Here is a 14452-nt window from a genome sequence, read left to right as displayed (position 1 = left end):
ATGTCTCTGTCCACTGCTGGGAGTGATAGGCACCCACCCCTCACATGTCTCTGCCCACTGCTGGGAGTCTTCTGCACCCACCCCCATGTCTCTGTCCACTACTGGTGTTCCTCTGCACCCACCCCCATGTCTCTGTCCACTACTGGTATTCCTCTGCACCCACCCCCATGTCTCGGTCCACTACTGGTATTCCTCTGCACCCACCCCTCACATGTCTCTGTCCACTGCTGGGAGTCCTGGGCACCCACCCCATGTCTCTGTCCACTGCTGGGAGTGATAGGCACCCACCCCTCACATGTCTCTGTCCACTGCTGGGAGTCCTCTGCACCCACCACCCCCATGTCTCTGTCCACTACTGGTGTTCCTCTGCACCCACCCCCATGCCTCTGTCCACTACTGGTATTCCTCTGCACCCACCCCTCACATGTCTCTGTCCACTGCTCGGAGTCCTGGGCACCCACCCCCATGTCTCTGTCCACTGCTGGTATTCCTCTGCACCCACCCCTCACATGTCTTTGTCCACTGCTGGGAGTCCTCTGCACCTACCCCCATGTCTCTGTCCACTACTGGTGTTCCTCTGCACCCACCCCCATGTCTCTGTCCACTACTGGTGTTCCTCTGCACTCACCCCCATGTCTCTGTCCACTACTCGTATTCCTCTGCACCCACCCCTCACATGTCTCTGTCCACTGCTGGGAGTCCTGGGCACCCACCCCCATGTCTCTGTCCACTGCTGGGAGTGATAGGCACCCACCCCTCACATGTCTCTGTCCACTGCTGGGAGTCCTCTGCACCCACCCCCATGTCTCTGTCCACTACTGGTGTTCCTCTGCACCCACCCCCATGTCTCTGTCCACTACTGGTGTTCCTCTGCACCCACCCCCATGTCTCGGTCCACTACTGGTATTCCTCTGCACCCACCCCTCACATGTCTCTGTCCACTGCTGGAAGTCCTGGGCACCCACCCCCATGTCTCTGTCCACTACTGGTGTTCCTCTGCACCCACCCCCATGTCTCTGTCCACTACTGATATTCCTCTGCACCCACCCCTCACATGTCTCTGTCCACTGCTGGGAGTCCTGGGCACCCACCCCCATGTCTCTGTCCACTGCTGGTATTCCTCTGCACCCACCCCTCACATGTCTCTGTCCACTGCTGGGAGTCCTCTGCACCCACCCCCATGTCTCTGTCCACTACTGGTGTTCCTCTGCACCCACCCCCATGTCTCTGTCCACTGCTGGTATTCCTCTGCACCCACCCCCATGTCTCTGTCCACTGCTGGTATTACTCTGCACCCACCCCATGTCTCGGTCCACTGCTGGTATTCCTCTGCACCCACCCCCATGTCTCTGTCCACTACTGGTGTTCCTCTGCACCCACCCCCATGTCTCTGTCCACTACTGGTATTCCTCTGCACCCACCCCTCACATGTCTCTGTCCACTGCTGGGAGTCCTCTGCACCCACCCCTCATATGTCTGGGCACTGCTGGGAGTGATAGGCACCCACCCCTCACATGTCTCTTACCACTGCTGGGAGTCCTGGGCACCCACCCCCATGTCTCTGTCCACTGCTGGGAGTGATAGGCACCCACCCCTCACATGTCTCTGTCCACTGCTGGGGGTCCTCTGCAGCCACACAGCCACCCACCCAGCCACCCGCCCCCTTAGTGCAGTACACTGCTGTCCTGTGCATACACACACACCAATATACTGCTTATATGCTGCACCAGGCCCTAAGCCAACATTTGTGGCGTGTGTACGCCTTGTATCCATTGTGTACTGGTGCCGTAGGGGTACGGGTAGGACGGACCGTACCCCCACATTTATGGGGTGTATGAGCCGTACCCACGCTCTGGGGGCGTGTGTACGGTCCGTACCACGCGTACCCCTACATCCCCACTCCAATGGTGGTACGGGCTGTACCCACGCTCTGAGGGCGTGGGTACGGCGCGTACCCCTACATCGCCACTACAATGGTGGTACGGACCGTACACACGCCCCCAGAGCGTGGGTACGGCTCGTACCACCATTGTAGTGGTGATGTAGGGGTACGCGCTGTACCTACACCCCCAGAGTGTGGGTACGGCCCGTACCACCTTTGGAGTGGTGATGTAGGGATACGCGCCGTACCCACACCCCCAGAGCGTGGGTACGGCCCGTACCACCATTGTAGTGGTGATGTAGGGGTACGCGCCGTACCCACGCCCCCAGAGTGTGGGTACGACCCATACCACCATTAGAGTGGTGATGTAGGGGTACGCGCCGTACCCACACCCCCAGAGCATGGGTACGGCCCGTACCACCATTGGAGTGGTGATGTAGGGGTACGTGCCATAACCACGCCCTCAGAGCGTGGGTACGGCCCGTACCACCATTGTCGTGGTGACGGGTGCGCGTCCACGTCCACTTCCGTTGCGCGTACCCCTACGTCACCACTACAATGGTAGTGCAGCAGAGTTTTTTCGACCAGTAAGTTTGCGAGCGCCAGCTGCTGCTTGGGTAGACTTTCTACCCAAGCGGCAGGAAGACCAGTACAAATGGCAGTTCATACTGCACTCTGCCATTTGCGGAACTCCGGAGAGTGTTTTGTAACTTCACAGAGCAAAACTCTGCGAACTACACCCAGGCCTGGTCAAAAACCAGTGGTTTGAATTGCAAAAATGAACTGAAAAAGCTGTTGTGTTGCAGTGCACACCACACCTAACTCTGACGCTGGGGTTTCTCTGTTTATTTTACTAAGTGGTCTTGTTCCCCCTTTGAAATTGTTGAGGAAGGGGATGGGTGTGTTTGAGTTACCTGAAGCAAAGATGAAGGAGGTAAGCAAGAAAAGAGTAGAAGCTCAGGACAAATTTGTTCCGCCAAGAACTAGGGAGGTGAGAGTGGAAGTTATGGTTAGGGTAATGTTGGACTTGGCCCTTTTTGCAGGTTCATCCCTGAACTTTTTGCCTTCCTCCTCCATTTTTCTGACCTGTTGTTGGCTGTTTTATGACTCTGGGCACTTTACCACTGCTGATCAGTGCTAAAGTGCACATGCTTTCCCTGTTGTAAATTGATGTATGGATTAGTGACTTCATGATTGGCTGATTTGGTTTACTTGTCAGACCCTAGTACAGTGCACTGTGTGCCTAGGGCTTGCAAATCCAAATGCTGCTAGTGGGCTTGCAGCACTGGTTGTGCCACCCACAGAAGCAGCCTTGTAAAATGTGTCTCAGGTCTGCAATTGCAGAGCCTGTGTGCAGTCTGGTACTGCCATGCTGACTGGGCAAGTGCACCCACTTGCCAGTCCCTAAACCTTCTTTTTTCTTCATATCAGACACCCCTATGGTAGGCCCAAGGGCAGGGTGCATTGTAAGTATAAGGTAGGACATGCCCTGGTGTGTGTGGCATGTCATAATAGTGAATTACAGCCAGTTTTGTTTTTCACTATTGCAAGGCTACCTGTTCTTCATAGGCCAGAATGGGCAGTTAGATTATTACATTTTATATAGTCCTAACTGACTCAGGGAACATGGTAGAAATTCGAGTTTAGTATGCCTGAACTCAGAATGATAACATACATATTTTAGTGAAGTTGGTTTTAACATTCTGTGTTTGAAAATATCACTTTTAGAAAGTAGGTATTTTCTTGTCTAACCATTCAAACCTGCCTCTGCTAGGTTGTGTATTCCTTGTCTGGAGTTTGAGTGACTGGGCTGGGGGATTCCAGGAGACAGGGTGAGTCCGCCCAGTGGTGAATAGAGAGATCTGCATCTAGATGGGATGGAGGAGTTGCACCTAGGACCTGAATAAGACTGTGCCTGCCCCCCACAGTGCTGGCTCCACCCCCTGTGGTGCGTATGATGTCTCTGTCCTGCACTGTGAAAGGAGAGAAGGAATCATGTCAACAGAGTGCTCCAGGGCTGTGCCTTTCCTCCACAATGCTGGGTCCACCTCCTGTGGGGTGTCTGATGTTTCTGCCCTGCACTGTGAAAGGAAGGAAGGAGTCATGTAAACAGAGTGCTCCAGAACTAGATTGGACTAGGCAAAGGCCCCTCTGCCCTCAGAGGACAAAGGATTTTGGGGTGTAAGTAGTGGAGCCCTGATCCCAAGAATTTAGATCACTTTTGGAACAAGAAGAAACCTTTACTGAGGAACGGAACCTGAAGAAACTGAGGAGAGACTATCCCCCCATCTTCTATTGGGGGAAGATGTGTTGGGTTTCTATCTTGCTTCTTTTCTGCTGCACGAGGCATTGATGGAACTCAACCGGGGAAGGGATTCTGGAACTGGAGGTGCGGGAGAAGGTTGGTGATCCAGGGGCTGGACAGATGGGGTTATGTGCAGCTCCCATCATGTTGGAATAAAAGTTACTCTTACTGACCTTTCCGGCCTGGTTCTTTTCTAGGGTTGGGCGGAATTTGGTTAGTCGCACAGATCACATCATGCTGAATGGTTTGGTGGTGGTCCCATCCTTCTAGGACCACCCCAAGCACAGTTATGGGCAAAAATACAATCCCAACCAAAGGCTCTGCAAAGTTTTATGGGACAAGATTCTAGAGTGCAGTGAATATTATAGTATCAAAACTTTCCTCAAGGGCAGGCTCTCTTGGCACAGCTGACAGCTAATACTATAATATTCACTGCACTCTAGATTATCGCCCCCATAATGCTTTGCTGGGTCTTTGGTTGGCATTGGGCTACTAACACCAGCGGCTAATCCACCCTAAAAGTGACCACATCCTATGAAGAGTGGCACCTTCTCTACCGAAAAGCCTCTATGCACTTTTAAAAATGACAGAACCCTTATTCGACTGTGCATAGACCATGTAGCCCATTTTAGGGATGGCTAGTCTTCTGGAGTTGTACCCCTTCTGACTACCAAATCTTCCCAACTGCCCAGGTTGTAAATGTGCCTAGGGGAAGAAGAATCACTGTTTCGTCCTTTGGGTTTGATGAGACAAGTTTGTTTGCTACCAAACATGACACATTTCAGTCAGACCATAATAGAGCTGGTAACCTAGGGGAGGGGGCTAGCCAATGTTATCCTACAGTCCTGTGAAAAGAAATAGTAGCCCCTAATGGAAGGAGGCTGCTATAGTAATATATAAGCATGCACTTACTTGTCTACACCTTTAATATAATGCACCCTGCCTCCTTAGCTCAGGAGTCCTAAAATGGAGGTGAATGTCATATGTTAAAAATAGTGCTGTCACCTTGCCACTCATGTTGAGGGCAAAGTCGAGTTTGAGCAGCTTGCGCTGTTCCAGCAGTCTGCAGTGACAAGTCTGTTGTCATCTGTTTACTTGAGTCACTCAAGGTGGCAAAATCAGAGCTTCAGGCCCTGGTGACCCCTTTAACTTCCATGCCCTGGGAGTAGGGCAGAGAGAGTGTCACAATGAAGGGAACAGGGCGGAGATAGTAGGAAGCTGTAAGCAGGGGGTGAATTAGAACCAGTGGAGGTGGTGGTAAGTTCTGTAAAAGGAGTGAAATGCCACGTGCTGCTAACAAGTACTGCAATGCCTTACTGGAAAACCCAGTAACTAACAGAAGCGGGCCTTGGAAGATGACTTTGGAGCAGCAATTGGAGCAGTGCTTCCACAGTTTGGCAGAAAGGGGGCCTTAGCCCTCTTACTTGGTGTGTTGGTGCCCACGGTTGACTTTACCCCATTAAGGCAAAGCTTCTTCTCCTTTCCTTCTAGCTTCCCCAGTTTGGATTGTCTGCTACTATTCCCTCTGCTAGAGTTCTGGTTACGATACTAGTAAGTAGGACTCACTGCAACACTAGAAAGTAAGCCCAGCTAATCAAAGTTTACTAGTGCTCTTGCCAGCCTAATGTTTTGTATTCTTTTTACAGCAGGAGTGAGAATATTGAGAAATATACAGGCAAAGCATTACCATACATTTCTGTAACTGGTAGCACCCAGGGAACTACCACTCAAACATTCCCGGTTTAGTGTCTTAAGGCTAAGTGATCTCACAAGATGGTGGCCAGTGTTTGGAATGAGACCATTTTTAAGGGTCCATATAGAGGCTCCAGTAAATCCCCATCAGCAGTGGAAGTACCTCACCAGGGATGAGGTCAAGCTAGGGGACAAGTGAGGCCTCCATACTGTACACCTGAGCAGTCTAAGTAATACAACCTTACTTCAGGGCCAGGATTGCACAAATACAGTGAGAGAAGCTTTGTCAGAGGGAAGCACTTGCCCCTTATCTGGGTCTCTGACACCTTCACCTTTAGATGGTCTGTAAGCAGCACAGGAGATAAAGAAGGGTTTCAATCCACAGAGTGGATGCTATTTGACAAGGACATGGATAAAACTAGACTTGATAGACAGAAGCAGCTCACAGCTATTGATGGCAATATAGAAACTAGACATCTGTACCCTAGTCAACATATCAAAAGTGCAGAGCCCGCCGGTACTGAGAATTTAAGCAATCCACAACCACTGGCCTCCCTCCCAGCCTTGGATCTAATGCAATATGTGGAGTACAGTCAACAATGGAAAAAAGCATAAGGGCTTTCCAGGAGTTTGGCACAAGCTCCCACACCTCATGTTACAAGCAACATTGAACTAGAAGACCTGGAGGAATATGGGAGGTTCTCAAGTATCTAGATCCTCCACCAAATCAATGATCCAGACCATCTTAAAAGCAATTTAAAAAGTCAAGACAGTCCAAGCAGAGTAAGGTGAAAAGATGGGAGTCCTCACCAAAAATGTAAATGCATTGGATGACAGATTAGGAGCCTAAATTGACAGGCACCACAAAATGGATCCACGCTGAACCAGTTTGGAGAAAGAAGTCAAAACAATGCTTAGTAGACAGATCAGTGCCCTGACTAATAAACGAGAAGATTTTGAAACACATCCAGACGTTCGAACAGCTGCACATTTGAAACTTTGGAGGGAAGTGAGATAGGGAGCCCAGACAGACCTGTGTTTTCTCACTGTTGATGGACAATATGGATGAGGAAATGGAAGCAGCCCCTCCACCAGTTTGTCAAATACTAGAGTCCCAGCTAAGATAAATGCCAGCAAACTCATATATATATTTGCCAACTTTCAGTACTATAAGATTAAAAAGGCAGCTCTGACATGATGCTTGACAAAGGAAGAGAATTATTATTATAGAGGCTTTTATAACGCGCTCTGCTACTAAATAGTATAGTATCCTGGCGCGAAGAGAAAAAAGAAGGGGACAGATCGCAGTAAATGCAAGGGAGGAGCAGCCTTTAGGCATTGGTGTTGAATAGGTAGGTTTTTAGGCCTTTCCTGAAAGCCATGATGGAAGGGGCTGTTCTCAATTGCAGAGGCAGGGTATTCCAAGCTCTCGCTGCTCTAACAGAAATGGATTGTCCGCCAAGCCTGCTATATTTGAACTTTGGTACAGTCATTTGATGGAGATTGCTTGATCTGAGAGGGCGATTGGGGGCATAGAGAGAGAATCTTTTTCTCAAATAGGTTGGGCCTGTTAGGTGGAGTGCTCGGTATGCTAACACAAGAATCTTGAATAAGATCCTTTGTGCCACTGGAAGCCAGTGAAGGTCTCGGAGTGGTTGGCGAACGCTAGATCTTCTGGGAATGTTAAACAGCAGCCGGACCGCAGCATTTTGGATGACTTGGAGGCGATGGATCAGATAGGCTGGGAGTCCGCTGTAGAGAGCATTCGCATAATCCAGTCTGGATAATATCAGAGCGCGAATGACCGTCTCCTTAGCTGATCGCGGAAGCAAAGGAAGGAATCTGCGTAGAGTTTTAAGAGTGGAAAAGCAGATTCCGGTGAGTTTTTTCAGGTGATCTTCAAATCTGAGATTATTGCTGAACCAGATTCCTAGGTTTTTTGCAGGTCCACCTGTGTATTTAGGGCTGGGAAAATCGGTGGGCCAGAGAGAATCATAGAAATTATCTGGGAAGGAGCCGTACAGTAGAATCTCAGATTTGCTCTCATTGCACTTAAGTTGAGCCAAGGCCAGCCAGCGGAAGACCGATGATAGGCAAAATTGGACTCTCGTCGTGTCAAGGTTGTTTTTGGGCCATGTAAACAAGAGCTGGGTATCATCGGCGTAGGCCATAATTTTGGCCCCCAGCTGTTCCGCAAGATAGATAAGGGGGGTCATATAGACATTAAAAAGCAGGGGGCTCAGGGTGGAGCCCTGTGGTACGCCAGTTGAGAGTTTTTTGGGAGAGGAAGAGAAAGGTGGCATCCACACTTGCTGGGACCTGTCATCTAAGAAAGATCTCAGCCAGCCGAGGGCAGGGCCAGTTATGCCAATGTCTGCTAGTCTGGTCAGTAGGAGGGAGTGAGGGACCGTATCGAAGGCGGCAGAGAGGTCCAATAAAATCAGCGCCGCTCTGCCACCTCCGTCTAGGCACTCCCGGATAGCCTCAGAGACCTCAACCAGGGCCGTCTCTGTGCTGAAGGCAGCTCTAAAACCTGATTGCGCAGGGTGGAGAGCTTGAGAGTCTTCTACGAATCGGTCCAGCTGTGAGAATGCAACTTTTTCGCATATCTTTGTTAGAGCTGGCAGTAAAGAGATGGGTCGGAAGTTAGCGGGAGTTTTTGGATCTAGGCCATTTTTCTTAAGGAGTGGTAGCAGTTTTGCCTGTTTCCAGCAAGCTGGAACTGTGGCGCTGGAAAAGGAGAGGTTCACTATATGCGTCACCTCTTGGCCGACTGTGTTAGCCAGGCCCGCAAGGACTCTGGCTGGGCAGGGGTCCGCTGGGGAACCCGATTTTAGGGTAGCCAGAATTTTCGCGACCTCAGTTGGATTCACTGGAGTGAAGAGGGCAAACTGATCCGTAGAAGTGGGCATAGTGGGAATGGGAGTAGTCATAGAGGCTGGGAAATTGTTGCATACAGTGAGCAGATCATCTTGGATTTTATCGATTTTTTCCACAAAAAACACAGAGAGTTCTTCACACCATTTTGCCGATGAGGCTAGAAGAGGGTGAGCGGCGCAAGGGGAGGCAAAGCTTTTAACAACAGCAAAGATTTCCGCGCTGTTGTTGTTGGCCTTGGAAATACGCCCTTCATAGTATGAGCTTTTTTCCACTTTAATTGCAGCATAGTATTTCTTTTGAGCTGTTCTAAGTTCTTTCTTGGCCTCAGGGAGGTATGCTTGTCTCCAACGTCTTTCGAGTTTTTTGCAGCCTGATTTAAGATCGCGGAGGGTGTTGGAGAACCAGGGTTTGGAAGGGGAGGAGCGAACTCTACAGACGAGACCTGATTTGGTTGAGAGAGCAACACCTTCTTTAATCCATGAGTTGAATACGCTCACTGCTGGTTCAATTTCTGAAGGCAGTGAGGGGCGAGAGGTATCGAGATGGTCACAGAGTGAAGTTAAATTAATTTTCTGTGTATGAGCCACAGACTGGTTGGTCTCAGCAGGGCGGGACAAGGGCCAGGAGAATCTTATTAGCATGTGATCAGACCAGTTTAATTTCTCGGGTTCGGACATATTTATATTAAAATTGGTGCATACTAAGTCAAGGGCATGACCCCCTGAGTGAGTGGGAGCCTTGATCCACTGTTTCAGTTGGGCCATCGCAAACGCATCGTTTAGCCGAACTGTGTCGGATAGATCAAGCTGGTCCACATGGATATTAAAGTCCCCCAGAAGGAGATATGTGGGGTATTTCAGGGCACGTGGGACTATCATGTCCTCTAGTGCCTCTAGAAATTTTCCTGCGTGGCCAGGTGGTCGGTAAACCAGAGATCCACCTAAGGTAAAGTGAGCCCCTAAAGTGAGAGAAAAATGGAGTACCTCAGCATCAATGGATGGGCCCATAGGGTCTAGAGAAAAGGTCCATTTATCCCGAAAAATGGCTGCTACGCCACCTCCTCTGCTTAGGGGGCGGTCTTGTCTGATAATTTTAAAGCCACGTGGGATGGCAAGTTCGATCACTGGGTTACATGTGTCATTGAGCCATGTTTCGGTGACAAAGAGAAGGTCAAACTCGTTGTCACTTAGTAGCTCGAATATTTCATTAGAATGTTTTACCAGGGATCTGGCATTGATCAAGCCGGCCCGGAGACTAGACGGGTCAGTAGCACACTGTGTGGAGGCTGGTAGAGTAGGTTGAGAGCGGAATGAGCATGATTGACAAGTGTACTGAACAGCAACCGCCAGGTCCCATTGACTCGAACAGGAGCAAGATTTAGTGTTCAGTGCAATTAAATACTCACGAGAGTAGGGAACACGCAGCCGGTTACAGGGTAGGGGGGCAGCTGCAAGGGGGCTGGAGCTGGCCGCGTCCGGGACGCGGACGGGCGCAGACGGGCTTGCCCTAGGCGCGCCTTCGGCGCGCAAACGGCGCTCCCGCTGCGCTCGTCCGCTGCGCTTCCGGTGGCAACACATGATGTAGCCAACGGAGGGGGCGTGGCCTATGATGTGGGCGTGGCCCAGGGACTCGCCTGAATGGCGTGGTATCGGTCGTTGCAGCCGGCGCTATGCAGCGCTTCACGGCTGTTTCAGGAGGGCTTAGGGAGAGTAGCACACACAAGTAAAAACAATAGATTTCAGGTTTTTTTTAAAAAGAGATAGCACAGAGAAGCTCCCGGCGTGTGCCTGCGGAGTCCTTCAGTTTCTCGAGGCGGCGCTCACCAAGGCGCGTTTTTATAGGCTGCCTGACGGAGGGGGCGTGGCCTGTGATGTGGGCGTGGCCCAGGGACTCGCCTGAATGGCGTGGTATCGGTCGTTGCAGCCGGCGCTATGCAGCGCTTCACGGCTGTTTCAGGAGGGCTTAGGGAGAGTAGCACACACAAGTAAAAACAATAGATTTCAGGTTTTTTTTAAAAAGAGATAGCACAGAGAAGCTCCCGGCGTGTGCCTGCGGAGTCCTTCAGTTTCTCGAGGCGGCGCTCACCAAGGCGCGTTTTTATAGGCTGCCTGACGGAGGGGGCGTGGCCTGTGATGTGGGCGTGGCCCAGGGACTCGCCTGAATGGCGTGGTATCGGTCGTTGCAGCCGGCGCTATGCAGCGCTTCACGGCTGTTTCAGGAGGGCTTAGGGAGAGTAGCACACACAAGTAAAAACAATAGATTTCAGGTTTTTTTTTAAAAAGAGATAGCACAGAGAAGCTCCCGGCGTGTGCCTGCGGAGTCCTTCAGTTTCTCCTATTATCCAATTATTACAAATACAGGTTCTCTTTTGCTATCTTCCTAGACCTGGCCTCAGGAAAAGCAAGACAGCAGTGGGAGCTCGGAGCTCTACTACCAGGATCTAAGGCTCTGGCAATCCTTGCCACTAAGAGAGGAAATAACCTGAGAATCAACATGAAAGAAGGCTAGACAATTCATCTCTCAGTGGAAGACCCCCTATGTAGTAGAGCAGGGGCACTGGGATATTGAGAGCATGAAGGGAAGCAGGAACTCACACAACATTACAAATATTTCTGAGCCCAGGGATGCAGGGAGAGAGTGAGCTAACCACGTTTTCAGGATGCAGATACTACTGTTCATCACAGAGGGGGAGGGGGAGGGTGAGGGTCCAACACTGATGGATCAAGCTCTCAAGGGGAGGGAGAGTTTGGTTATCGGTAGAAGAAGGGCCAAAGGGAAGAGAGTATAAGGATGGGAAAAGGGACTGGAGCAGGGGCATTTTAAATGGACAGAAACACAACTTAAAAATAATCATGCTTCAAACTAAAGTAGCAACCCTGAATGTCAAGGGTTTAAACTCCAGGGTTAGGTAGAGTAGGATCAAGGAGACGATAGACAATTGTAAATCTTGTATACTAGGTAAGATACAGATAGGCTAGAAGCCAAACATTTTCCTAACAGCTTGGTAGGGGTCCAATTAAAAGGTTTGCCGTATTAGTGTATACATTTAATTCCCAGATCTTTTTAGCAAGACTGACTTAGGTGGTAGATGGGCTGCTAGGAGAAGCTTACTACAGAAAGATATTTAGCGAGGTCTCTCTGTTAATTAATAAACAGGAGGGAGTTCTCATACCATATTTGAGAACAACTAGCACATATCTCCTACCAGCCTTTTAAAAGCAATTACATATTGATATTATATAGGTTCCCTGGGGACACAGCAAGCCAAGAAGATTTCTCAGATATGTACAGGTAGCAGTGATTAGCGGTGTCCGGGCTCACCCTAATATCCAGTCTTGCTTTTGGGCCACACCGTGTAAGAGGCGTATTAAGCTGATTAAAGACATAAACAGCTCTCCTTAATTTTTAGAGGTGATAATTGATAAAACACCTATGTTTGCACTATTAAGATTCTCACAATGTTCCACAACAAACATGTTAAATTTAAAGGTGTGTTATATTCGGTTAAGACATGGAATTATATTTTGAAATATTCTAACTATTCTAGACTCTAAACATGATGGGTGCAGACCACTCATGGATATCCCAAATGCCAGCATTGAGCTCCCGCACACCTATATCAGCGACCTGTGGCTTTACAGAAACAGACTGGAAAAACTGAACAATCACAGAATCCTTGTGCTCTACTGTAGGTGAAGCTTCAATGGTGTATTAATATAAAGCCAACAATGCAATATAAATCCGTTGTTTTAGTAACAAAAAATCTAATTCAGGTTTTATGTATAGCAGCCAAAGAAAACCGGTAAACAATTTTGGGGCATATTTAAAAAAGAACCCCTCACAAGCTCCCTGCGATAAGCTAAGAAACACTGAGCTCTTCAGAACCCACACCCAGGGGTACCTTTGGGGCAGCACTGGAATATCTCTCAGAACGGTTGTCAGCGACAGGCTCATGTTCCATAGGTGGTCTCCTACTAACCTTGCTCATGGACTTTAAATATTACTGTGAACAGCACGAGCTACTGATTGGAACAGCCTGAGCTCCACCTATACATACATGTTCAGCCATGCCACACTTCCAGATCACATTGCACTGCTTCAGGCTGAAGGAGATGTTTCTCCTCACACATAAGAGAGTTCATGGTCCTTCTGCAGGTCTCCCGCCATTCTCGCATGTTATTAATCTGGACATCTGGCGTGGGGGGCCAGGGGTGGGAGAGTCTTGCACTGTTGTGGCACAAGAAAGGGTTTATGATCTCGATCACTCTAGGATGCAGGGCACCATGGCAACCAGAGGGAATCAACAAGAAAGAGGTTTCAGATGGAGACTGAAGAAAGGTGGCCAAGTCCTCACTTGCTACTTACCTTCAAATTTTCAAACACCTCCTTATCTGTGTCCCCTTTATTCAAAACGCTTGCATTCTCTTCTCTAAGAGAACCCAGGATACCCTGAAGTTCATCCTGTAATGAGAAACAGTTTCTATTACTTCATTTTCTCAATTACAAAATTATAATCATACATTTGCCAGAAGCAACACGAGAAATTCTCATCACCTCTTCTCTCCTTGTCTCTCTCTTTCTTTCTCCCAGTCACTCTCTCATTCTCTCTCTCTCTCTTTCTCTCTCTCTCACTTTCCTCTTAAACTGCAGCCTTTCTTTCTTTCTTTCCTCATATATGATCACAAACACATACACTCTCACAAACATATAGCAATGTCGTTCTCTTTCTTGCACGAATAAAATTCACCATTCCTCATCTCTGTCATTCTCTGCTACACACACTCCATGTATGTGTGCCAACGCCTGTTTTCCGACAGTCGTTCATAGAAGCTTGTACACATGCATTTCTTTTACTCTCTCTTTCACATATGCACACACACCTTCACCACACACACATCCCTACATACACTTACATGAACACACCCACACACATATACTCACATCCTTACACATACACACACCTACACACGTGTACACACACTAATACACATATGAACCTGCACACATAACAGTCAACCTCACAAAGACATATAGGCATGTACTGTTTTCATAAAATACAAAATGGTACTCACACATTTGCATCCTCGCTCAGAAAAACAGAGATAGCCTCCTGGTCTCCCACATACACATATATTCATGCATTCCCACACACAGTCACTCTCTCACACACACACAGCTCTCTGTTGCAAGTCGCCCTGCCATATACATGCAGCATGCAGATGCACACTTGCCCTCCTGCTTAAACGTTACATTTGCCTTTCTATCTCACATACACATAGTCTGGCAGGTTTCTTTTTACAAATGTACAGCTGTGTGAACAAGCAACATGCAAGGACGCTCTGCTGCAGCCGATGGACAGTGAGGAGAATAACAATGAGGCGTCTCCCAGAAGGAAACTGCTTGGCCACTGTCTTTGCTATTACTTGGCCTTATTCATTGAAGATATTGGACATGATTCACAAAGGGCACCCGCACTTGTGGCTGAGGCACGCAGTCATGGGGGAGGGTCTGCACTTGTGGTGGAGGCCCCGCAGTCATGGGGGAGGGTCTGCACTTGTGGTGGAGGCCCCGCAGTCATGGGGGAGGGTCTGCACTTGTGGCAGAGGCCCACAGTCATGGGGGAGGGTCTGCACTTGTGGCAGAGGCCCACAGTCATGGGGGAGGGTCTGCACTTGTGGTGGAGGCCCCGCAGT

At 49.2% G+C, this 14452-nt stretch overlaps 1 protein-coding gene across 3 annotated transcripts in view; it reads right to left on the bottom strand.

Annotated features, from left to right (window-relative positions):
- LOC146859506 (tripartite motif-containing protein 10-like) overlaps positions 1-14452 on the bottom strand; it is a 357986-nt gene that overhangs the window by 190124 nt on the left and 153410 nt on the right. For 2 of the 3 annotated variants that reach the window (XM_085650217.1, XM_085650216.1), the window contains exon 3: positions 13125-13220. The exons of the other annotated variant lie outside the window; for it this stretch is intronic. In XM_085650217.1, the coding sequence (XP_085506343.1) occupies positions 13125-13220 (96 nt within the window). The remainder of the gene's footprint in view (positions 1-13124; positions 13221-14452) is intronic. 3 annotated transcript variants of the gene reach the window in all.

Source organism: Triturus cristatus, chromosome 3_2 (genome assembly GCF_964204655.1).
Source record: "Triturus cristatus chromosome 3_2, aTriCri1.1, whole genome shotgun sequence".
Lineage (NCBI taxonomy): Eukaryota > Metazoa > Chordata > Amphibia > Caudata > Salamandridae > Triturus > Triturus cristatus.
Note: the sequence above shows the minus strand (reverse complement) of the source record. Positions and strands in the feature narration are given on the sequence as shown.